Source organism: Rhineura floridana, chromosome 20, assembly GCF_030035675.1.
Source record: "Rhineura floridana isolate rRhiFlo1 chromosome 20, rRhiFlo1.hap2, whole genome shotgun sequence".
NCBI lineage: Eukaryota > Metazoa > Chordata > Lepidosauria > Squamata > Rhineuridae > Rhineura > Rhineura floridana.
Window position 1 is genome coordinate 7,073,014 of NC_084499.1, and position 25,833 is coordinate 7,098,846.

The 25,833-nt window shown below is 45.8% G+C and overlaps 1 protein-coding gene across 2 annotated transcripts in view; it reads right to left on the reverse strand.

Moving 5' to 3' along the window:
- Positions 1 to 982: 982 nt before the first annotated feature.
- EEIG1 (estrogen-induced osteoclastogenesis regulator 1) overlaps positions 983 to 25,833 on the reverse strand; it is a 61,775-nt gene continuing 36,924 nt past the window's right edge. The window contains exons 3-13 of one of the 2 annotated variants that reach the window (XM_061604086.1): positions 24,890 to 25,010; positions 23,165 to 23,194; positions 17,470 to 17,586; positions 16,864 to 16,910; positions 14,688 to 14,860; positions 13,078 to 13,182; positions 11,530 to 11,719; positions 9,786 to 9,907; positions 7,793 to 7,862; positions 6,200 to 6,227; positions 983 to 2,902 (exon numbers count right to left, since the gene is read on the reverse strand). In XM_061604086.1, the coding sequence (XP_061460070.1) occupies positions 2,831 to 2,902; positions 6,200 to 6,227; positions 7,793 to 7,862; positions 9,786 to 9,907; positions 11,530 to 11,719; positions 13,078 to 13,182; positions 14,688 to 14,860; positions 16,864 to 16,910; positions 17,470 to 17,586; positions 23,165 to 23,194; positions 24,890 to 25,010 (1,075 nt within the window). In that variant the 3' untranslated portion in view covers positions 983 to 2,830. Of the gene's footprint in view, positions 6,228 to 7,792; positions 7,863 to 9,785; positions 9,908 to 11,529; positions 11,720 to 13,077; positions 13,183 to 14,687; positions 14,861 to 16,863; positions 16,911 to 17,469; positions 17,587 to 23,164; positions 23,195 to 24,889; positions 25,011 to 25,833 lie in introns of both variants that reach the window. The other variant, XM_061604087.1, reaches the window with a different exon arrangement.

Genomic DNA, 25,833 nt, shown 5'->3' on the forward strand with positions numbered 1-25,833 from the left:
ACACATAAGCAACTCAGCAATACAAAGTAAATTCTAAAAGAAGCTGTTTCCTTCACATACCATTTTAGCTCTAATTGACACTAACTGTAATGTTTGCAGCTCATTGCCATTCAGTTCCAGCCTTACAATTTTCTTTTATATACCGGCCAACTAAGATTTCACTTCATGCATTGGACATGTCTGGTAAACAAATTTATGACAAGAACCTTCGTGCTGCGAGAGACTTAACACCGCTACCCCTCTGAAATGTTCAGTTAATGGAATTCACACACAAACTGGTTCTCTCCAGGGGGTTTGTACTGTAACTCTCAGCAGCAGATTGGCAAAGGCTGCAACTACGGCATGGTACAATAGTGATGGATACTGGCTGGTTTTCACCTATAAAGCTCTTTACAGCTCAGGACCACAATATCTTCTTAATGCCTCTCCCAATATGAACCTACTTGGACCCTTAGACCTTCTTCTGAGGCTCAGAGGATTGCAACAAGGCCTTTTTATTTGTGGCTCCCCACCTGCTCTCCCCAATGAGGTCTGTCTGGCACCTTCATTGACATCTTTTCAGCATCAGGTAGACTTTTGATAGACTATGTTGTTTTGTTACTACTGCGCTGCCAAAGTTTCCTGCGACCCTTGTACTTTGTTCTGTTCTTTTGGTATAATGTTTTTCACGTGCTGTCAGTCACTAGAAGACCTTCAGGTAACAAATGACTGGCAAGTCTAATAAATAATAATAATGACCAAGGCAGCAAGCTAGGCACCATTGTCTTCATGAGTTTCCCGGATGGGCTTCCTGGAAGCAGCTGGTTGGCCACTGTGGGGAGCGGGATGCTAAACAAGGCGGGCCTTTGGTTTGACCTAGCAGGGCTCTTATACTCTCAATGTCAACAGTGCTGTATTTAGAGGCGTTTATAACTTATGGATACCAAAGGACTGAAGACATAAAGGTAACACACACACAAAAACAGCCAAGACAAATCAGATGTGAAGTACCAAAAAAGGAAAAAGAACACCTTTATTACCCTCAAAACAGTAATAACATTTGACATTATAGTGATTTTCTCTTTTTATATTGGTGGCTTCTCTACATTAGGAACCAGGTATCAGAGTACAAACACAATTGGTTGAATCAGAGACAGCACACCATTCCATTAGGGAAAAACCCCAGAAAACACTGGTGGAGCAAGTTAAAAACTGTGGGGTGGTTGTGGTGGGGAAAGACACACTTGCAACAACCATTCTCCTCCAGCCCCACAAAATTTGTCAAAGAATCATTGAAAGAACAGAGCAAAGAACAGTGTGGTGGAACTAACATCTCTTCTATACTTGCTTTTTAATGACAACGGCATCTCTAGATTTTTTTTTTAAATCATTTAGATTTCAAAAGTTTAGAAAATGTTAAAACTATATCTTCAAGCGAGCAATTTTTTGAAGTTTGCATAGTCCCATTTTCCCTTTCCAAAAATATCTATGCGCACTCTCACACACAATAGAATTATCTGAATATAAACGGAGTGCATCTCTCTTCTGAGCTTCAATAACTTTTCCAAGAAAATAAACGTGATTTCTCTCAATTTTTTTCCTCTAACCCCCTCAAAAATATGGGCTTAAAAAACAAAACTAGCAAACATTATTTCTTGAAGTAAGGTAAAAGAATCAGATACTCTCCTCTTAAGTTCCACATTCCTTTTACTTCTTGGGAAGAGAGATCCCCCCTACTAGCCAAGGAGGGGAGAGGAAAGGTTAGGATAGGCTGGGGGTGGGGGGAACCTGTGGGCTGCCAAATGTCTTTGGACTACAGCTCCCATCGTCCCTGACCATATTGGCTGGGAATGATGGAAGTTGCCGTCGCCACAGGTTCTCCAACCCCGTCATAGGAGATGGCCGAATGCAGTCAGCCCACAGTGGGGACTGCAGAATAAGGCCTTTTGGAGGTGGAGGGCTGCAGATCCTACAAACACTTGCTACCAGGCACAGAGTTTATAGATCAGGCCCTAAGGATAGCAGCCCTGTCCAGAGGGCAAGAGAAAGAGCAGCAGACAGGTAGCTTGAAGGGGGGAGAGCAGGAATGGTGGATTCATTTAGCAGCTCCTGAGATCAAGCAACAAGGGAGAGATCTGCTCTCCCTCTTGTGGTCCCCCTCTCCAGGAGGGTACATTTCACTTGGGGACTTCAATGCAATGCGTACCTGGTACAGGGCCTTCCAGAGGTTCACAATGTGCGCACAGACCAGCTGCACAACCAAAATATTTGGGGAGGGAAATGCACAAAATGAAATATAACAGCAACTCACATTCTAGACCTTAATTCAATGATTCTTGGGATCTTGCCCTTTCTTTAAAAAAAAGAACCAACCATGCCTTTCAAAAGAAAATAAGTTCTCTGAAGCAGCCAGAGGCAGGCAGGTGAATTTAGAACATTTTTAGGGCAGCACATCACCTTCCTCTCCTCCAAGTGCCCGACAAATTGAGAAATTCAGCTCCTTGAGTTTCATCACCATTCTGGTCTTCAGGGACCCTGCTGTGTCCATCTCCAGCATCCGTGCAGCAGGGGATGAGCATGATTCCTTACGGCTCTCGGTAGTGGCGAGGCACCTCAAATGACACCACTTCCAAGAACATGACAATGAATACCTTTTGTATTCTGCAGAGCAGATTTACATACACACAGTGAGAGATATACCAAAACATAAGATTTATGTTGCAGAACAGTTGAAGGCGAATCTGTTCTCATTTGGCACTAGACAGGGAGGACAAAGATACCAGCTCTGCTCCCCCTCTATCAGTTTAACAGCAGCATTCTCCAATCTGCTCCTCCTCCAGATGTTGCTAGACTACAGCTCCCGTTGTCCCTGACCATTGGCCATGCTGGCTGGGGCTCCTGGGAGTTGGGAGTCCAACTGCACCTGGAGGACACAAGGATGGGAAAGGCTAACTTAAGAGTCTGAGCTGTATCCAACTACGTTCTACTCAGACCCACTGAAATTAATGAACCCAAGTTAGTCATGTTCTTTAGTATCAGTTGGTCTACTCTGAGTAGAACTAACACTGGATATATCTCTTTGCTCCTATAAAATCTTTTGCACAACTTGAGGGCTACGAATTTGACCATAGGGAAGGGGGGGGGGTTTCATCAGCAAAAATCCCAAAACCTCTGGATTTCAAAATATAATTCTCTCAAAAGGAGAAGCTTCCTGCTTTCTCCCCCCCCCTCAGCTAGAAATAACCATAATTTAAAAACCCTAAAAAACACAAGATAGCAATGAAATAATGGGTTTTTGAAAAGCTGCAAGACACCAGCCTGCTGGGTTTATAGACAAAATTCAACACATTTCAAGATTAAAAATAAAAAGGTTTCCAGGTGGAACCAGTGGTCTGAGAATGCCAATTAAAGAGAAACCAACCAACAGTATCTCCAAGCCACCTAGAAACAAACACACCAGTCATGCCAAGGGAGATAGTGCTTGCTATGTGACCACAATTTTAAGCAGCAGGGGCAGAATTGTTGAGTAAGAAACAACAATATTCCCAGCTCTATCACCACAGATCCTTTTCGACGAGCGAACTGCACTTAGGAAAAGAGCCACAGATGGAGTTTTAGGATAGACTGCGAAAGATCTGGGACCTTGCCAAGTCAGCAGTTTGGTGGTCCCTCCAAACCTGTATGCAAAGCACTCAAGAGAGAACTTTGATCTGCCTGCACCAGGCCCTATGCAAAGCACTCCACAAGACCCGTAAGAAAAGTTCACCCAACGTCATTGCGATGCCAGGTGGGCAGCTCCACCCACATGATCTAGCCCACCAAACAGACCCAGTTCCCTGCTCCTATAGTAGGTGATGCTCAGTCTTGAACTTTATAGCTGTGTGTGGCAGCAGCCACTGGGCTGTGGCTCCGTCTCAGAAGACAGTGGCTTAGTCTATAAGCACCAACAGCAACCCTAGAGCACCCCCCCTTTTCCCTTCCCAGTTCCCAGTCATCCACCTGAATTCCATCTGTGGTACTCCATTCACATGCACTTCTATTACAAACTTGGTCATTAGTTCACTTGGATATACAGGGGGAAAAGGAAACTGGAGACCCCTACCAATCCATTCTCCTTTGCTGCATGTGAAGTGGCTCACATGTGCCTTTGTGTACACACGCACCAGGTGCTGAGCTCACATGCATTAACAGAACATAATGGCCTCAGCCATGCTCTTCAATAGTGGCTCAGAGTAACCCACAAACATGTAAACTGGCAAGTGCGCCATCTGCAGAACTATGGCAAGAAAAGTGAAGCGGGGAGAGGTGCTAAAAGGAAAATAGCTTATAAAATGAAATTATACACAAAAGACCTTGCTGTAACCAGATCGTTTAGATCTGTGCCCAGAAATCTACTTGCCAGGATTATTGGGGGGGGGATTCAGAAACTTCAGGCTCTCCCCTGCTGTACTCACACAAATTGTATTTTTTTCTACAGTATCTGAATGTTGGCTGGGTGGGGTGGGGAGGAGGAAGAAGTGGAGGGAAAGCTCAAGCATCCTTTTCTTTTAAAAACTCAACCCTCTCACCTCCGCCCCAAAATCCTGGCAAATTAGGAGGAGGAGGAGGACACAGTTAAGCCTAAAATATGGCACATGCAGGCAGGAGAATGAAGTAGCAGCTGGCCTCAAGATGGCAGGTATTCCCTCATATAAAGAAGCCTCTTCTGCAAGTAGAAATCTAGCACAGCAAGGAGCAGATTGAACTAGACCTCTTCCTGCTGTGTTAAGTCTTCTATTTAGGAGAAAGGGTTTTTACTTATTTATATGGGGGAGTATTAAAAATGACACCTCTCACCTGCTGTTTTACTCTACCTCCTCATTCAGCTGCCCATGTGCAGCAAACTTGGCCTAGTAAGGGTGGAGTAGGCTCCATAGCCTAAATGCAGGAGGTTTCTGGGCAGATTTTAGGCACATGTTAGGCAAAGCTTCTCCACGATGGATTAGGTAGAGGGAGGGGGCTGGACTCATTATAGCAGCAGCAACCCCTGATCTAAATCAAAGCCTAAGGAATTTTTTTGCAGGGGGGAGGGAGAAATATCAATCATGTCTTAGCTTTGGAAAAGCATCCAACCTCTCCCACCCAGAATGGGAGGAAGACTACCCTAATTCAACGTCCTTTTCTGACCCAGAAGGCAACCATATTTAAGCGTATTAAAATGTTTCTCTGCTGGCCTCAAATGAGCAGACAAAATCATAATTGGATTCAGATGCGTAACCGTTGCAACCACCCCCACCAAACTATAACAGTGGCTCTCAATTGCAAAAATAAAGGAGAGCACAGATTCCACTTCTGAAAATGGCCTTTTGAGCCCACATCTGGAATCTGGAAAGCACTCCCTCTAATGGGAAGCCAAGGCTGGAATACCCTTCCATGCGCTGCAGTGGAGGGGGGGGGTCTGCAAGACTGCTAAGAGGTGCCCAGCATTCATAACCTTTGTTTCTTTTTCTTCAAATTTTTTTGTTCCATTTCTTAGTGACTCTCAAAATGCACTTTCAGAAGGAAAAATGACAACAAGCCATTTCCTATGAATGGATGATCTTTGGGGCTTCAAAAACAAATATGTCGGGTGCTTTGCTCAGCAGCTGTCCTCACAAGAAAGTTCTCCCATGATCCACAAGGCAGAAGCCCGCTGAAGAGAAAAAACGCATCAGTAATTGCACCCAAGTGGCTGCTTTCGCCTCGCCTTTTGCATTCAATTAGCAATGCTTCTCCTCAACACCAATTTGAGGGGGAGGGATGGGGGAGATGAAGGGAAGCGTTCACAGTGGTATAACCCAATGGCTGAGAGACAAAGGATCTGCAAGGTCCAATCAGTGAAAAGAAGCGGCTCATGGAATGAGGGTTTGACATGGAGTGCAGAATTCTCCTGCCCCTCCCCCCCCCCATGAGCAGGCTTTCAGGACGACACTTTTGAGATTGGCAGGAAAGTTATGGGTTGTTTCCAGATAAATCTGGGGAGACAAGAGGCGGAAAACGGCAAAGGTGCATGTCCTGTTCTTGGAACAGGTCTGCATTGCGCACACGTCAGGGGAGGGGCTTTGGAAAGTCCTGCTTGGAATGTTGCATGAAGAGAGGTTAAAAAAGAAAAAATGGCATTCATCATGATGGCAGACGGGGCAGAAGACCGTTTTCCAGCAGGTCCACCCCCTTCTGTTCACATTTAATGGGTTTCAATTACCACTGGCTCGTAAACTCCAGATGAGACTCTGCGGGAGAAAGAGGGGATAAAGCATTATCACCTGTGTGCGCAAGCCTCACTTCTAGAGTGCTGCAACTTTAAAACTAAGAAATTAAGAACTGTTCTAATGGAGATGTTGAAGGTAACTAACTGGGCCTGAAATCAAAGGTCAGAAAGCTTTTTGTAATTTTTTTTTGGTGGGAGAGGAGAGAGAGAGACAGACATCGCTTTAATATAAGACACTTCACTATGTTATTAGCAGGGCATTTCTAGACTAGTAAGAGCTGGATTTCCACAGAAGACAATATCCAGTTTCCTCCTCCTTTTTTTCCTTGTGTGCTATGCTTTTATTAATAAGACTGCCAAGTCTGTAGATATGGCCAACTTCTTCTAACTTAGTACTAAACCAGGGATGGGGAATCTTTTTTGGCCCAAGGGCTGCATTCCCTTTTGGCAACCTTCTGAGGGCCATATGCCAGTGGTGGGTGGGGCCAGAGGCAAAAGGGGGCAGAGCAACATATGTACATTTTGCCTTTCTACAATAGGCTACTATGTACACACTCTATCCCCCTGCCAGACAGGCAAGAGGCATTGTTAGAGTACAAGGACGCATTTCACCTGGGCAGAAACCAAGATGCAAAAACGGGGCCCATGAGAGGTATGCCTGGGAAGAGACAGTGTGGTCTGGGGAGAGTTCCAAGAGCCAGACACAGAGGACTGGAGAGCCACACTCGGCCTCCAGACCAGAGGTTCCCCACCCCAGTAGTATACAAAGGTGACTGTGACTTGGGAAGTGAAATAGCCTAAGGACAGTAGATTTGCACTTACAGAACAATGCCTAAGATTTATTATTTACAGCAAAACATTAAGCAATAGGATCCAAAGGAAACAGAGCTGAGGAGGATAGCTCAGGGCGAGAGTGCATGCTTTCCATGCAAAAAGTTCTGTGGTTCAGCCCTTGGCATCTCCAGGCAGAGCGGGGAAAGACTCCTGTCCAAGACCTCAGAAAGCCGCTTCCAGTGAAAGGAGGCCAGCGTCAGGTCCACCAATTGTTGCTGGACTCCAGCTCCCATCATCCCCAACTACCATGACCAATAGTCAGGGATGCTGGGATCTGTGTAGACAATGCTGAGCTAGATGAAGCAAAAGCTCACCTTTTGGAGGCAGCCGTATTCATTGGACAGGAAGACATGTGGACTAAGGGGTGACCAAGCAAGTGGCTGTAAAAACAGCACTGCCATTTTTCACCTTGCCAGTGCCAGGTCCTTCCCCATCCTCCTGCCAGAGAAGTATTTCCCAAGACCTTCTACTTCAGGATCTCTCAGGCACTGCTGAGATTCCCCCAACAGGACTTCCAAAGTTCTGTATTAGTGCACCCCCCCAAAAATATATATATACCAGCCAGAGCTTGGAAAAGTTACTTTTTTGAACTACAACTCCCATCAGCCCAATCCAGTGGCCATGCTGGCTGGTGCTGATGGGAATTGTAGTTTTAAAAAGTAACTTTTCCAAGCCCTGATACCAGCATACACCTCTTGTATGGGCATGGACTAACCCAGGCCTTTCATCAGGCATCTACTCTAGAACTCTTACCTGTTTGCAAGCTGAATCCCACTTAGTGTCGTTGTGCCATCTCTGCTCACAAACAGTCTCAGGTTGCTATCTGTAAAGGAGAACAAAGAAAGGAGAAGACTGAAATGGAATACCATGCCAACCCCCCTGGAGGCTTCCTATGGGCTACACAACACCGTGCACAGCAAGGGAATATACGCTCACGGTCACCGTTTTGCTTAGCCAGGAAATGACACCTTCTTCAGCATCCTACAGCATGCTTAGTGGCTTATGTGGGAAAGTGCTGTTCCTGCTAGGTTTGGCACGGTGAAGAGGGAGTATGTGGGACTCCTGGATCTGATCACACACAAGTGAAGTAAAAAAACAGGAGGGGGCTCCTCAGATATAAGAAATAAAAAAGGGAAAGTCACCAGAACCCAAGTGAGAGTAAACGACAGTGATTATTAGAACATGAATGACAATGTATGTACCCATGTGGAAGTATATGTGTACAAAATTACAAAGTGTAAGCAGTCCAAGCTGTAGCCACAATATATATAAAAAAATGAAGTTCTCCAAATAATACAGATAAGAATTGATGAGATCTCCAGGACTGTATCTTGTTTCATGCTTCTTCAGAAACAAAACAAATTGCAGAATTAGTAAATAACTGACAAGATCTCCAGGATTGTATCTAATTCTCCAATTTGTTTCTGAAGAAGCATGCAACAAGATACAGTCCTGGAGATCTCATCAATTATTATCTGTATAATTTGGATAACTTCATTTTTTTACATTATGGCTACAGCTTGGACTGCTTACATTTTGTACACATATACTTCCATATGGGTACGTATATCGTCATTCATGTTCTAATGATCACTGTCGTTTACTCTCACTTGAGTTCTGGTGGCCACAGCTTGGACTTCTTACATTTTTTACACATCTACTTCCAGACATATATAGTATGTATGCTATAGAATGTATACGTAAAGTGTGTATATACATATATATAGTCGTTCCTGTCCTAATAATCACTACCATTTTGCTGGGTGCAACTGAAGACAGGAAGTTGGACTGGGAAGCCACAAGAGGGATTAACAGAGCTATACACAAAAGCAAACATGCCTCACGCTCAAGAAAAGGCCTTCAAATAAAAACACGCCCATCGAGAGGACATTTACTTCAGGGCCAGCTTGTGATTTCATCACTTCCAAAAATAGCACTACCCTCCCCATCCCCAGATACACACACACACCACATTTTGGAAACTCGTTTGCTCTGCATTTGGACACCTCTTAAGATATTATAACAAAATTTTGCAAGATGCTTCCCAAGATGAAGGAACAGGCTGTTTATGTTTGGATACAAGCGGATGCCAGTTTGAATCAAGACAGTGGACTGATCCTTTCAAAACTGCACTGGGTTGTATCTTACTACATCCTACTCAGAGCAGACACACTGAACTTAAAGGACCTGAGTTTATCATATCCATACATTTCAATGGGCCTACTCTGACTAACATTAAATACAACCCACTGATTTTAACAACCATTTTCAAAACTGCACTGATTTTTTTGTTTCTTAGTATGTCTAAGCAATGCTGGATACGAGGCTGCTAGTAATTAATTACATGCCACAAGACATCCATTTGGGATAAAGTGATGCTGAGATGCCACCACTGCCACAGTTAACAGTGCCCAGGGGTTCAAGAAGGTTAGAGACTATGCCCTCTGGAAGGAGTAGTCTCATCGCCTCTCTGCCAGAGCAGCAGAGATGGCACTTGGGTGGCACAGCTGTATCTTGCAGGGGCTGGAGGAGGAGAACTGGCACAGTCTCACCAAAGCCAGCTGCTGTCCTCACCAGTAGCCCAAGCAAAGGACTTGGGTCCCCTCAGGCTGCTGCCAGGAACTTCATGCCAAACCCAAACTGTGCACTTAGGAAGCAAAGCGTCAATCCCCAGGGCCAAGCCTTACAAAGAGAGAACACCCCAAGACAGAGACTAGCTTCATTATGGAAAAGCTAGAAACCGCACCTTCAGTGTTGCTGACGTCTGTGAAGTCCTGGCTCTGCATGATCTTTTCCACTATGTCATCCGCATCAATTCTTGTGTCATCCACCCAGGTGGGGTGGCTTTCCACAGAATCCTTTTTTCGCCTGAGGGATATGGAAAGAATAGAAAAAGTGAAATGAGGATATCCTGGTAATGAAAATCTCAATTTCGGCTCAGAAGGGAAAACACAAAGATCTTCTTTTATATCCAAGGACTGGTGTCTGCATGTTTCAGCTCCATCTCTTTCATTTTAACCCACCCCAGAAAATTAAAATATTTGCTGTACGTTAAAATGCAAGAAAACCTTCAGGTATGCAAGATGCACATGTTTAAGAGGCTGTACTCTCTCCCTCATGCAGCATTCATACACTTAAGCACTGAAGAAACACAGGGGACAGTTGTGAGCTAGCGTCATCCCAAATTAATCTTTGGCCATTTCTGCATTTGTGCCATTTTAAATGTACAACATTCCATTGACTTACGTCTCAATTTCAAAGCCAGTCCCAAAAAGTAACTGAGGGCTACAGCACAGTGGTAGCACCCACACTTTGTATACAGACAGACCCAGGTTTAATCCCAGGCATTCACAGTTAAAGCAGGGGTGGGAAGCCCATCAGACCATTTTGGGAAAGCGATAGCTGCCTGCCCTACACCTGTTGTCTGGTAAAGGTGGGTGTTGGTTGAAAGAAGTGCTTGCAAAGCCCCACTGTGCAGTGCATCCCAGTCACCAAACAGCCAGCTTGGGAAGCGCTGCACAACCAGGGACTATCAGGTGTGAATCAACTGGCATCAGTATGACATCAGAGGACTGACAGATGGATTATTCCGCTCACCTGTCAAGGTTGGCCCACAGGGTTGGGGAGATAAGGATCTGGCCCACTGGGCCAAAATGATTCTCACCACTAAATTAAGGGATCTCATGGTGCAGACCTTTAAGAACTGCTGTCCATTGCAACTGACAGCCCAGGATTTGATGAACTTGAGTTCCGATTCAGAAAAAAGTAAAATGTTACAGGGACAGGCCATTAACTCAGTCACAGAACACACTGCATGCGTAACATCCAAACTGCAGACTCCAACAGTGATGGGAAACCTGTGGCCCTCCAGATGTTGCAGGACTACAGCTCCCAGAACCCCTGACCTCTGGCCACCCCAGCTTGGGCGGATGAGAGCTGAAGTCCGACACCACCTGGAGGGCCACAGGCTCCCCACCCCAGGTAAATGGTTTTGGGAAGCAGAGCTGGCAAAGGCCTTGGAGAGTGGTTGCAAATTAGAGTAACGTTAAGCTATATGGACCACTGGTCTGACTTGGGATAAGGAAGCTTCATATGTCCTTCAAACGACACAAGTGAGTTTTCCCCCTTTACATCAGGTCTGGGGAACCTTTTTCAGCCCAAGAGCCTCATTCTCTCTCGGGCAACCTTCTGGGGGCCATATGCCAGTGGTAATGAGGCCAGAGGCAAAAAGCTGGTGCAGCAATGGATGTGACTCTTTCCTCGGTACAGTTCAGCCATGCAGAAGAAGTCAGATGTTTCTACACACTCACCTACACATATATCCTCCACTCAGGAAGCAAAAGGCATTCTCAAAGTTCAAGGCACGCAGCAGCCGAGGAGGATGTGTAACAGAGCCCGTGAAAGAGGTGGGGCCTGGGCAAAGTCCTCCTTCAGCCTCTGGGCCTGAGGTTCCCCACCCCTGCGCATTACACCAACCTAGAGTTCCTCACCTGGACGATCTATCCAACAAAAGGCTGGGTCTTGGTGGGCGAGGTGGCTTCTCTGGCTTGTGCTCTCGCTCACCCTCTGGGCACTCCACTGTCATGCTGAGTCCTCCCGAGGTACTGCTGCTGGTGGAAGTGTTCCGGCGGTGGGTCAGGTCAGACAGGCTGGAGGACCGCGAGTGCTCAGTGCTGTAGCCTGTGAACAGATGGACCGAGTACTACCAGCGGATCCACTTCACACACCGCAGCCACAGGGCAGGGTGTATTTGCATGCAGCCTCTCCATATACAAGGAGAGCTTTAATCTTGCTACAAGCATGAAATCTCAAGTGCCTAAAAAGAAACTAAATGGAAGACCAAGGCTGAGAAACTCAGCTTGGCACCAAGAGAAGCCTCTGAGGGTGTGGGTCTATATATATATATATGTGCACGTAATTGCGAAAACGTTTCGGCTTCTGCCTTCATCACCTGCTAGCATACAAATGCTGTTACAGTGGCAGTTACAGAGCTTTGAGGATGGAATGCTCAGAGGGGCTTCACTTGCAGAAGCTAAGTGATGTTGGTACTGTCCTCCAGGTTCAGGCTATGTGGTGCCAATGTGTCCAGAGAGTATATCCAAGAGTTCTCCCTTTTGGTCAATGCTGCTGGATCTGTTGGCATCTCTATAGCTGTCATAGAAAAGTCCAACAGGCTGTGGCCCTCAGTGTTGAAATGTTTTGCAACTGGTTGCTCCACTTTTTTTGGTTAAGATTGCCAATTTGTGGTTTCTGAAGCATGTGAGTAGGTCAGTTGTGGTTTTTCCTACATATTGGATATGACATCCTGGTCTTTTGCATTCGATGACATAAATTATATTGCAGGACCTGCAGGTGATGTTCTGTTTGATGTAATAGGTCCTGCCTGTCCTAGTGCTTGTAAAAGTGGCTGTCTCCCTGAGGTACACACAGGTGATACAGCGTTTGGAGCGACAAGGATGAGACCCTGGATTGGTGACAGGTGGCTTAAGCACAGCTCTCACCAACAGTCTGCGCAAATTAGGAGGCTGGCGAAATGCTACAACAGGAGGCCTGCTGATGGCTCTAGCGAGATGCTCAGAGTGTGCCAGCAATGGGTAGCTCTCCCTGATTGCCTTTCCTGTATTGTTCACAACAGCCTGCATCAACTTGGTGCCCTCCAGACGTTTTGGACTACAACTCCCATCAGTCCAAAAACGAAGGGCACCCGGTTGGCAAAGGCTGCTCCTCAAGGTTCATGTATGTGTAGTTTCTGGCTTCATTTTCCAAAGTGGGAGCATTACAAACATGGAGCCCCATTAAGGGTCAGGAAGCAGCACACAGCTCGGCTCCTCCAGACACCGTTTTATGTGCCTTGAACTTGCCTTTATTTTTTTAGCAATATGTCTGGCTCTTACCAAAGAATTTTGCACTATCTGGAGTTCTGCAGAACTGCAGAGTTCTCCAGATTGGGCCAGCAAGAACAGGACAAAGCTTGCCAAGGGACAACCATACAGTGTATTTCATGTTTCCTCAGCAAGCTATGCCATGGGCATACCTACCAGAGATCTTGGATTGCTGGCTGGCGTAACTCGAATTCCGCGAATGTCCTGAATGGAATACTTCATCCGGACTGGACAGGTTCTGGTCCGATTCCTCTGTTAAACCTGATAAGGGAAGGAGACAAAGTAAGAGAAATTTGTTGGCTGACCATGAAGTTTTTTCCATGTTGAAAGATCACATGCAATCTCTGTTTCAACTGGCAAGTAGTGAGGAAGCCACACCAACTCAATATTATCTCTGCAGTAACAATGACAGCTTTGGAACTGCTAGGCAATTTTCTGCAGTGACTGCATGAGACATCACCCTTGGGACTGTCTTCCCTGACTTGCTTGCTGAGAGGCCAGCCAAACCCTGAACTTGCGAGATCCTTCAAGTTTCATTGGGTGAGGTTTACCCTCCATCTCTGCAGATCACTGATGGGAAACTTGCAGCCTCATGGGCCTAATTAGGCCGCGCATGTATCACAATTAGGCCTGCAAGGCCATTTTCCCCAAACTAAGCCCACTTTCCCAACACGTGACATCATGTGTGACATCAGGTGGGGGGCGGGTAAAGTCATGGCTGGCATCAGTTACACTCAGGCGGTCCCCACCGGTGCTGAGAGGGAGTCTCTTTGAAACTAATCACCCAGCTTCACAACAACAAGCGATTTGACAGGTAGGTTGCCCTGCCCACCTGTCAAAGCTGGCCCATGGGGAGGGGGAGAGGAGAAATTAAGAATGCTGCCCACCAACCAGATCCAGTTCCCGATCCCTGTGCAGAGGATTTCATTGAAAAAACCCTCACTGCGATCGTACATCAGGAATAACGTTCACATGCTTCATTCCTAAGGAGGAGTTTGGGATTTTTTGCCCTTGCTCCCCTCTGATGCCTCCTATCCTAAGCCTCTCTTTCCTGCAACACAGCAGCACTATATAAAGTTAGCACACGATGCATGCTGTCAATTGCCCAAGTGGAAAGGGGGAAGAGAGAGAGAAGGATCTGAAGGCAAGACAGAACAAGGCTAAAAATGGAAGGGCCACAGCTCAGGGGCAGAGCATCTCCTTTGCATGCAGAAGCCCCCCCAGGTTTAATCCCCAGCGTCCCCACACAGGGCTGGAAAAAACCTCCTGCCTGAAACCCAGAAAAGCTGTTAATAGACAATATTGAGCTAGATGGGCCAATGGTCTAATTTGGTATAAGGCTGCTTCCCATGTTCCCTACTGGTAGGGGAGCTGCTCCAGACCTAGACAGTAGTATGGCACAAGGAGAGAACAAGTAGAAAATGGTGGCCAAGAGCATCAGAAGAGCCTGGCTGCTGAATCAGGCTAGTGGCCCATCTTGTCCAGCATGCTGTTCTCACAGTGGCCAATCAGGTGCCCATTCTGAGAAGCCCACAGGCAGGACCCGAGCACAACAACTCTCTTCACTTGTGATTCCCAGCAACTGCCAATTCAGGGGAATAATCAGGTTGAGCAGAACAAGAGGAATGAGTCAAGCGTCAGAAGAGGTGCTCCCTGTGGGAAAGAGCTGCAGCGTTCAAAGCCCAAGGACTACAAGTTTGATGTTACATGCAGAATGCGGTAGAGATTTAGCAACAGTACTTCAGACAAAAGTATATTGTCTGTACCTGAGCCAAGAATGGTGGATCTGGGCTTGTTCTGACGGACTGAGCCGATGGTGCCAGATGTGCTAGTGGTGGCAGTTGTGCTGCTGCTGCTGGTCGTTCCCTCCCCTTTACAGGTCAACTGCAGGGTAGAGTCCTGGCCTGGGATGGCGATTGTTTTGGCCGTGGATGGAGGCCTGCAAAAAGCCAACATGCAGAAACACACTGTTTGGACACACAAAATCACATCGCTCGCGACACTGTAGCTAGGGGAACATTTGCACTGATCATTTGGCTTTGCTCTATGACAAGGAAGGAAAGAGTCAGGAAAGGGGTCTGTACATGGTAACTCACAACAGGAAGGAGGAAAAAAAAGACGTCTCTCATGAGAAGCTGAGATTTTTAGTAGCCTGAAAAAAACCATAGCGGCTGCATAAAGGAAATATACAATATGATTAGAGGTTAAACACCAGCAGCAGAGATGGAAATATCACAGGATGTAGAGAGAGGACTCTGCTGTGGCAAGGAGGACTTGATTTTGAGCAGAGGGCTCTCAGTCATCCTTCGCAGAAAGTGGAACTGTTCTGACAGTCTTGAGCCATAATCGCATTTTGCTTCCTTCCCTTAACCCAGTGAATGAGGACCAACCGTCAACAGTGACTCATGCAAGAGGCACTTTAAAAAGATTACTATGTGGTGCCTGCAGCCAGCAGTGAACCGGCAAAGTGGTCCTCAGGCAGAGAAACAGCTTGTCACTGCTGTAGGGCGATAACAGGAAAGTTCTCCTATACAGCAGCCATTGAAGCAGAGGTAGAGGCGGCTACTTGGTACTGGGCAAACAGAACCTCGCAGAGCATGGATGGGGGCTGCTGGCATCAGAGAGGCCTGCCAGCCGATCGGGTTCTGTTAGTCAGTCAGAAACACAGCGACACAGTTCTGACAGAAATGCCTCTGCAGTTCATCACCCGAGGCCCGTCTTCGTGTTCTTCCTTCCAAGGGAGGGGCAGAAGGTGGCGGCACGAGAACTGGCCTTTGCAGTGGTGGCTCCCTCATTGTGGTATGCTCTCCGGAGAGATGCGCCTGGCACCAAAAGTAACAATGTTTAGGTGCCAGGCAAAGACACTTCTGTTCACTCAGGCATTTGGTTCTTAACTGCAGAGAAGTGGCATGACAATACTTTAGCCTGTGTTGGCATTTGTCATTTAGGAGGGTGGGGTATAATTTGTCCTTTTTATGTTATAGCAGGATGAGGACTTTTAACCAATAATGTCCTTTTATCTTTTTGAACCTGCTTGGCCTTTGAGATCATCTGGTGAGACTCTTCTCTCTATTCCACCTTCTTCGCAAGTTTTTCTTGCACAGACACAGCATAGGGCCTTCTCAGTGGCTGCCCCTAGATTATGGAACTCCCTCCCCAATGAGGTTCGTATCGCTCCCTCGTTATCGTCTTTCCGTGCCCAGTTGAAGACTGTTTTATTTAGACGGGCTTTTAATTAATAATGTTATTCCTTTTTAATCTATTTTGATTTAATGTACTTTTAATTGTTTAATTGTATTCTTGTTTGATTTTAATTGTTCTGGTTTTTAATCTAATTATTGTTTTAATTGTAAGCCGCCCTGAGTCTTTGGAGAAAGGGCGGGGTATAAATATTTTAAATAATAAATAAATAATAATAATAATTTTTGATGCATTTTAAGTTTTATATTATGTATGCTTTTGTAAGTGTAAGCGGTTTTGAGATATTTTATGCTGTAAGAGCACAAATGCAAGTAACAATAAATGCAAGTACCAGTAATAATGGCAACAACAGCAGCAACAACGTTACTGGTGACAGAGGGACTGCCGCCCTGGGCTCCTTTGTGAAGAAAGGCAGAATATAAATTGAATGAAAAACTGCTCTCTTGACTGCCCCACAGCAGAAGCCAGCAGTTCCCACCAGCAAACCACTTCACTAGCTACTGCTGAGCATAAACCCTGCACAGAGGAGACCTCTCTACAGCAGAATGAAGTCCAACAGCAGAGATCATTCGGTACAAAACTTAACGGTTACTTCTGTTAGTAAGTCAGTACCGAAGACGAGGTATTCCCAGTTATAGACTATTTTGTTCAGTTAACCTTTACGAGGATGCTCTCTCTGGACCCCATCTCTTTATTTGCCTCCGCTAACAAAAAGTAGCTCACTTTAAAAAAAGGACTCACGTTTTGAAGCAGGGGTCTCCAGAGAGCAGGGACATTCCAATCGTTACCTGTGGAAGATTGAAATGCAAGCCTTTAATAACAAAAAATGTAGACTATGGTATTGTATACATTAAGCGTTATAAAAATTCCTACCAGTAAAATAAAAATAAACAACCCATGGTTTTAAAACAAGTCACAGTTCTGAGTTTCAATGTTACCAGGAACAGTGGTTTGTTTTTTTAAAAAATTGGAAGCAGAAGCTTTCTATCTTCTGCCAGCCATGAAAAAGGAGAGTGGAGGCTGAGTGTTTGAGCCCCTGCTTGCTGCAGCTTGTTGTCATAGCAGGAAATGATGTTCTCCATTTACATCTGAGCCAAGTCTGAAGAAATTTAAAATTGCCCCAAAAAGCATAGCACTAGGTGGCTTGTATGGATATTTTTCACTGGGCATGCAGTTCTCTACATCCTAAATAGGAAGCTGTTTTTCCTAGCATTGCAACAAGCAGCTTCAAGTCTCTCTTTTCAACACCTTGCTGCTGAAACACACCAGAAATGGAAGGAACGGGGGGGGGGAGAAGAGAGGTTTCTTCCAACAGCACCTGTCAATGGGCAATTGCTCTCAATTTACCTTCAAGATGGAATTATCTTGCCGGGTGTTCTTGGTATCATATCCCTCCAGCAAGCAGCACCGGACAGTAAAACCAGATCCTGCAAATTCTGCTAGATTCAGATCAGCAAAACCCAACTGTAAAGTCAACAGATGTAGATCAGCAAACCCCAGTAAATTAATACATTTCACACACATTTTCAACATTTTGTGCCGTACAGTAAACATGAAAGAAGGAGAGCACCAAGAGATACAGGCCCAGAATTTGGCAGCATCCAAATTCCAGGATGGAACATGCCACATTCCTCACCAGTAGGAAACTTTCAGGAGAAAGGTTCATTTAGGAAACCTTTACATATAGGGTCGAGGAAACAGAATTGTCATTCTGGCAAGAACAGCGTTAACCCGCCTGGAGTCATTGCATAACCAAGGACATAGAAGATACTAGGTCAATGATGTGGAAAAACGCACTCCTATTCGTGCACACACAAACATAATAAGGCAGCCTTTGTATGATGCCACCCCAGAATGCACTGCAGCACGCACACCAAGAGATGAAAGGATATTGTTGTCGATGAAAATCAGTGCACTGTTCCTAAGGAACAACATTGGGAGACTGTGGGGAAAGTTAATGTTTCAGACTCAGTTCTGGGGAATGGAACTGGAAGCTCTCTTACACAACAAGCCACAGGGAAGTCGAGGAATTTGCCCCAGGAGTATGAGATTGGCAATAGACCTCAAGTTGTGACATTCTGACATGCTGATCTAAAGAGAGCAAAGGAAATTTTAGGAGATACATTTTGAGGACTTAAAAGACCATTTCTCTCTCCAGTTACGGGAAGGACTGAAAGGAGGTATAAATTATTTGGGGGGGGGGAGAAGGATGACATCAACAGGAATGAAAGTGACAAAATAGAGATAAATGAAGAAAGGCAGGTAACTTCAATTTCTACAGTCTCCTTCCTACCAGCTCTTGGAGGAAAGTGGACCAAGAGTTGTAACCCTACTCAGAGTACACCCACTGGCATTAATGGACATTACTAACAGGTTTAATGGATCTACTCTGAGTAGAACTTAAATGGCTATAACCCTGCTGCAGAATCCAACTTTATTTTTATTTAAAATATTTATAGGGCACTTCTCTGGGTAAATGGCTGTCCAAAGCAGCTTACAAACAAAACAAAAGATAAAAATAGTACAAAAATTAAAACTGCAAGACATAATTGAGGCTGACGCAAGCTAATGGGCATCACACCTGGAGGGCTGGTTGAAACCTCCCTCCCCCAAGTCTTCAGGGCCTTCTGAGAAGCCTGAACCATAGAGATGGAGGACAGGACCAATGGGAGGGAGTTCCATAGCTGTGGAGGCACCACAGAGAAGGACCTCTCCCTCATGGCCACCCACCTTACCATCCCAGGGGATGGGCTCATCAGGTGACCATCCGAAGCAAAAACTGGGCTGCAGGCAGGATAGTATGGGTGCATATGGTCCAATAAATAGCTTCAGTCCAAATGGTTTAAATATATTCCTTAAGTAGCTAATTTTTAGTTAAGAACAAAGAGCCTGCTGGATCAGGCCAGTGGCCCATGTAGTCAAGCATCCTGTTCTCACAGTGGCCAACCAGATGTCCATGGGAAATTTGGCATTTTACTTATATATTTATGCACACATATTATATATTTATATATCCACCCCTGCTCACTTCACTCACCAACCCCTCCTACTGTTGCCAACTCCCCGTTGCCCCGGCTCGCCAAAGCACCCTTCTCCCATGGATCGCTGTAGCTCTCCCCCCCACCCCAGGGGTCGCCAGAACTCCCGTCCCCTGGCTGGCCTCCCACCTACCTGATAAGGCCAAGCTGCGGGCCCACCGTCATTCCCTAAACTGCGCCTGCCTCTTCCACTTATCTTGCAAGTGCCCCTCTTGCTGCAGCAGTCTACCTCATCTTGCCTGCCTCATCTGTTAGTGTCACGCTACCCATGAACGCTTACAAAAATATAACATAGGGGTGTGTGTGTGTGTGCGCGTGTGCATGCGTGCATATATATATATATAATATATATATTAGCTCAGTGTGGGACAAATCTAATTTCAAAACACTCAGTGAGACAAAATAGGCATTATCCAACTAACGTGTTCGGTCAGTGCAAGGATTTATGATTGCACAGAAGAATTCCCCTCACCTCCCTCTTTGTACCTCCTAAATCTGTTCTGGGGGTTCCTTCAACCCTCCGGAACAGATTTGGAAAGGATGTGGGCGCATGAGGAAATCCCTAAAGAAGAAGAATTGTTAAGGCACGCTCTTTTCCTTGTCAAAGATCCATAATCACCATTATATAGGGTTGTAGAAATCACAACATGTTGGAAGAGTTACCACTACTAACTGTATATAAGTGGTAAGGACAACTTTATTTTGGATCCAACGTTGGGCTGAAGTGCAATGGTGGAGGCTCCTGGCTTTCCTCTACCTGAGAACACTCCTGCAATCAGCCCTACAGCCACTGAAGAGTCCTCATCCATACCGCCTAGTAAGCAAGCACTCATTTACCTACAGCTTTTCCAGGATGTTCAAAGCACTTTGTGTATGTTAGCAACCCTTACAAACAACCTTACATGTTGCCTTGGTTATATTTTCTTAAAATAGCCCAAGACATTCTATAAATAGATGAAAGTATAAATTAATGTAGGTCAATATTTAATGAGATGTGGTATAGAAGCAGAGGAGGTGGTTTGCTTACACCCATCTAGGGAGTTTGCAGCACAGGTGATATTTGAACTGAGGATTTCCTCAACTCATTATTCGCTCTTAGGCAACAGATGAGAGATCGAGTTCAATCCCACCAGGAGGCCCAAAGATTACTCATCTCTGCACTAAAAAACAGAATAGGTAGATAATGCGCTCCTTTGGGAGGAGGGGCAGTAGTTCATATTACGATTTGTTCTCAATTGCTATTAAAGGCTCAAGAAAACATGGCAGACTTATCTGGGCACCTCTGCGACTTCATCACCCTAGCTACAAGGACAGCAACAGGCATTTCAGAAAACTGCTTCAGAATGTCTGAATTTGCAGTGGTCAACCACGTGTCACTTTTCACATGGCCAAGACAACATGCCAGCTGGCAACTCCTGTGATCCAGCTTCTTTCATAATGGAAACAGACTTTTGGAAGTCACAGATGTTTCCACGGCTGACATTTGCACGCTTTCTATATTCCACTGCTTATATGAATCATAAAGAGTTGGAAGGGATGTCAGTGATCAGTAGTCTGAACTCCTGCTGATGTCAGAAGTCCAATTTTACAGCATCCCTGACAGGCAGCTGTCCAGTCTCTGCTTAAATGCCTGCCATCTTCCAAGGCAGTCTGTTCCATTACTGGACTAGCTCATGCCCTCAGGAAGTAACAGTGGCATTTTCCAGTCAGCAAATCTCACCCCCACCGTTCTCATATTAGTCAACAACTTAGAACCCCAAAGGAACAGGAGGATTCCCTGGGAACTTTGATTCAGAGAGTTGGTGACCTACTTCTTAACTCCCCCCCCCATTTTTCCAATTTCCAATTTAAAATGGCCCATTTTTTAATTGGAAAAAAACCCTTATCCACTCGCTTCAAACAAAGAGGGAAGACCTCTTTGACAAGGAACCAGCCTCAGTTTTCTGCTATGTATTAATGCGGCCTCTGCCAACCCGGGGCCCTCCAGATGTTTTGGATTACAGCTCCCATCAGACCCAGCCAACACAACTTGCTTAACTCCCTACTTCTTAACTCCCCCCCCCCATTTTTCCAATTTCCAATTTAAAATGGCCCATTTTTTAATTGGAAAAAAACCCTTATCCACTCGCTTCAAACAAAGAGGGAAGACCTCTTTGACAAGGAACCAGCCTCAGTTTTCTGCTATGTATTAATGCAGCCTTTGCCAACCCGGGGCCCTCCAGATGTTTTGGATTACAGCTCCCGTCAGACCCAGCCAACACAACTTGCTGGCTGGGGCTGGAGGGAGATGCAGTGCAAAGCATCCAGAGGGCACCAGGTTGGTGAAGGCTGCCTTAACACATAGTGGAAAATAAGGACTCATGCTTGTTCCAAGCAGAACCATCAAAAGATCCTGTGGGCTTCAAACCTAGCAGCTGCCAATATTTTGTGCGGCACATGCTGAGGTCTGAACTTTTCCAGGAAACGGATTCCTGAGAGCAAAGAGGTGACTGAAGGCAGCCCGAAGCTGCAAGAGGAAGGTCACTCCTTTTAACAAAAGGATGTTCAGACACAACCTTTCAGCGTGGCTTCCTTCATTTTCTCATGCGACAGTCAGCACCATCATCCGGCTTAGAGACTGGAATTTCCGCTCCATGAAGGCATCCATCGAGCCTCCTTCCATCCATGCCCGCCTCCCCCCAAGAGAACTGAGTACAGAGGTCTCTGGAAGCCTGGCCTTTGAATAGTACATGAAGCCAGTTTAAAAATCAAGCATGGAATAGGAGCAGGGAACCTCAGGCCTGGGGGCCAAATGGGCCTCTCCAGGCTTCTCTCCCTAACCACACCCCCTCCTCCTCCTTCTAAGGCCAGCTCCTTATCATATGCCCCCTCTTCCTTGACTTCAGTCTAGAACCCTTCCACGTCAACATTGCCATCCAAATGTATTGCTCCATATTAGAGACTCAGGCCTTGTTTTCACTGAGGTAGTCACCCTGTCCCTTACATGCTGGTGGGGCTCACATGGACAGCATTCCTTGCCAAGCTTCCCCCCCCCTGCTCAAATTCCTTTACATAGAAGTCAGGGAGAAGGGTCCTAGCTTAGTTCTCTCCCCAACAGGCTAGCTTTCTATGTGGAGTTTGTTTGTTGTTTTAATAGGGAGGAGCATTCCATCTTGTGTGTCTCCCTCCACACCAGTTTGAAGTAGTATAGTCCAAACACAGGTTGACCGCCATAATGAGAACTATGCCTGACAAGAGGGGTGCATCCATGTTCAGATATCGCATGCATCTCTCCTTCCACTGGCTATTTCATTAAAAAACCTCTGCAGCTTGAGTGACAGAAGTGGCAGTCAGAGGCCTGAAATTATCCACAAACACAGAACCAGCATAGCCAAAGGCTGCAACTTTCCCTCTCTTAAATACGTCACACACTCTCACACCCCAGTCATGACAAAGGTTCTGAAAGAGCTTTGTAATGACACCTGAGGCAGAGGTGACTCCTCTACACCAGCATCCTAAGCCTGATGAGGCCAGTGTCTTCCACGATTTTAAGCATTTCTACAGCAGAGTCTGAAGAATCCCAGAAGTGCCGTGCATGTCATTTACAGAACGTATCCTTTTTCCTCTATAGGCAGTAAGCACATGGGGTAATTATCCTAAAAGAAAGATGGCAATAGGGAGAGATAGTAGCCACCTGGGACCTGCAGATGCAGCAAGGACACAGAGGGTGGTATGAACCAACTCTACTCGACAGAGTAATTTAGGAGGCTCCCCATTCCCTGGTACAGAGAAAGTGCACCCATACGTTCTGAGTTTCCCTGAACTATTTTGCCTGCCTTTGTGTAAGGCAGCATCATCAGTTCACTGGCTATCCACTCCCATCTGTTTTATGGGGATAATACTGAACTACCTTACAGGGCTATTGTAAGGAGTGCCGGGAATGTACGCAAAGTGCTTTGAACGTTCAAGAGCTTATTATTTTATGATTACAACAAGAACAGTTTGGCTGTACACATTCATCTTACCTTGGAATAAGTTTTCCCTCCCTTCAATTCCTGCAACGAGAAACAAAAAGAGGACACAGAAGAAAAGATGCATCAGTTCACTGCAGGAACGAAAGCGAAGGCAACTCTCTCCGTGGATGGCTTTAAAAGAGGCTTAAGACTAACTCACGGAGGATAAGGCTATCAGTGACTGCTAGCCATAATGGCTATGCTCTGGCTTTGTTGGGAATGGCAGGAGGGGTCCTGCTTGCAGGCTTCCCACCACGGGCATCTGGTTGGCCACTGTGAAACCAGGATGCTGGACTAGATGGGCCACATGGTGTCTTTTCCTTATTTGCTTGAGCCTCATGACTGGCCTCCGGGGATCACCCATCGGCAGTCACCCTATAAGTTGGAAAGTACCTTTCAGTGCAACAACGGAAGTAAAATGCAGTACTAAGTATTCATCCACTGCTTGAAACAATTGCTGCTTCCTTGGCTATCTAAAACAGGATGTCTTAGCTTCTCTGTAAAAATGAGGTGCACCGAACATAAGAACATAAGAAGAGCCTGCTGGATCAGGCCAGTGGCCCATCTAGTCCAGCATCCTGTTCTCACAGTGGCCAACCAGGTGCCTGGGGGAAGCCCGCAAACAGGACCCGAGTGCAAGAACACTCTCCCCTCCTGAGGCTTCCGGCAACTGGTTTTCAGAAGCATGCTGCCTCTGACTAGGGGGGCAGAGCACAGCCATCATGGCTAGTAGCCATTGATAGCCCTGTCCTCCATGAATTTGTCTAATCTTCTTTTAAAGCCATCCAAGCTGGTGGCCATTACTGCATCTTGTGGGAGCAAATTCCATAGTTTAACTATGCGCTGAGTAAAGAAGTACTTCCTTTTGTCTGTCCTGAATCTTCCAACATTCAGCTTCTTTGAATGTCCACGAGTTCTAGTATTATGAGAGAGGGAGAAGAACTTTTCTCTCTCCACTTTCTCAGCCGCAGAGCATCTGCCTTGTAAGCAGAAGGTTCCAGGTCCGGTCCCTGGCATCTCCCGGTAGAACTGGGAATGTCCTCCGCCTAAAACCATGGAGAGTAGCTGCCAGTCAGTGCAGATAATAATGAGCTAAATGGATCCATGGTCTGACTCGATATTGCAGCTAGCGTCCTATGTTCCTATGCTAGCCAAGCAGCAACCTCTTAGGACTGACACAAACGGGGTGTTTTTTGCTAGCTACCTCCAAGTTACCCGGTTTTATTACACTTTAAAAATGTATAAACCATATTGCACGGGCAGGTTGATACATGAGGAAATGCTTCTGTAGATATTTTGGTTCCAAGCCATGTAAGGCTTTTAAAAAGCAGGCATCAGCACCTTGAGTTGTGCTCGTTAATGAATAGGGAACCAATGTAGTTCCAATGCATTCCCTGCAACTTCCTTCTGGAAGAGTAGCCCATCAAGGAATGAATTTCACCTGAGAATTCCGCTACAATTAGCAATTTGTGGCCTTCTGTGTAAGGGGTGGTGGTAGGCAGGTTACAAGTCTACAGCTGTGGGGGAAACTGGATTTCTCTAAGTAATGGGCTCTAAGTTAGGAGAAGGTGAAGATAATATTCTCATTCTAAGCAGTGAGAACAGAAAAAAATCAGATGGCAAATTTTGCTGGACACAATATTGAAAGCCAACTTGGCTCTTTGATACTCCCCATCTAAAGCCATATTTCTAGGCCAGAAACCAAACAGAGGGCTAGAGTCAAGACAGGAAGTTTACCTTGCGGACAGACACACGGCAGATGCAAGGGTCCAAGAGGCCGGTGGCAGGATTGGCACTCATTTTACAGACAAAGGTGAATTTCTTCTTCCAGCGAACACAGTTCTCCTGAACCTCTTCTCTAAGGAGAGAACAAAAAGAGACAATTGAAGCACGCTACTACAGACAGATTCCAGGATCAAGCTACTTTGCCTGCAGACTCCATAAACCGAAAAAAAAGAGTAGCTTCTCACCCACTGTTCCCCTTGGGCTTTACATTCAGTTTGGGAACACATCTGCCTGCACAAGAGAGAGAGGAACCCCCCCCCAGGCTAAATGGGGCAAGTGTGTTCCTCTTTACTAATGCAGGGAGTGATATCAGTAAGTTCCCTGAATAAATTTGTTTAACCATATGAACAATGGCCAACACATGCATCTTTACCATCTGTATCAATCTGGAATAACGACCACACCCTGGTTCTGTATTACTTAACCACCAGCATTGTTTTGAACCCCCACCTCACCCCGAGAAAGTCACTTTGACCAAACTAGTCATTCTGGCAGCAAATACAATGGGGCTTCTTGCACCAGTTACCCTTTTGTAGCCCAAGCTGTAATCACAGAGTCATTGTGAAGATAAGGAGGAGCGGGAATCCACCATGTACCCTGCTCTGAGCTCCTTAGAGGAAGGGTGGATTAAAATGTAACTAGTCATAAAATAATTGGCATTAAATAATCCAGTCATTTGCCCTACCAGACCAAACAAGTGCCGACTGTGAGAGGTTGTAATACTTTGGGGGGGAGAGCAGCATAGAGTGGTCTGCATTTCAATAGTAAATGAAAACAGAAGCAGCAATAGCAAGAAATGGACTAGGTGGAGAAGTCAGGAAGGAGCTTGTACCCGACTCACACCTGCCGCCCAGAGAGGACAGTAGAATTTGAGCAACGGAAGGAAAACACGGAGA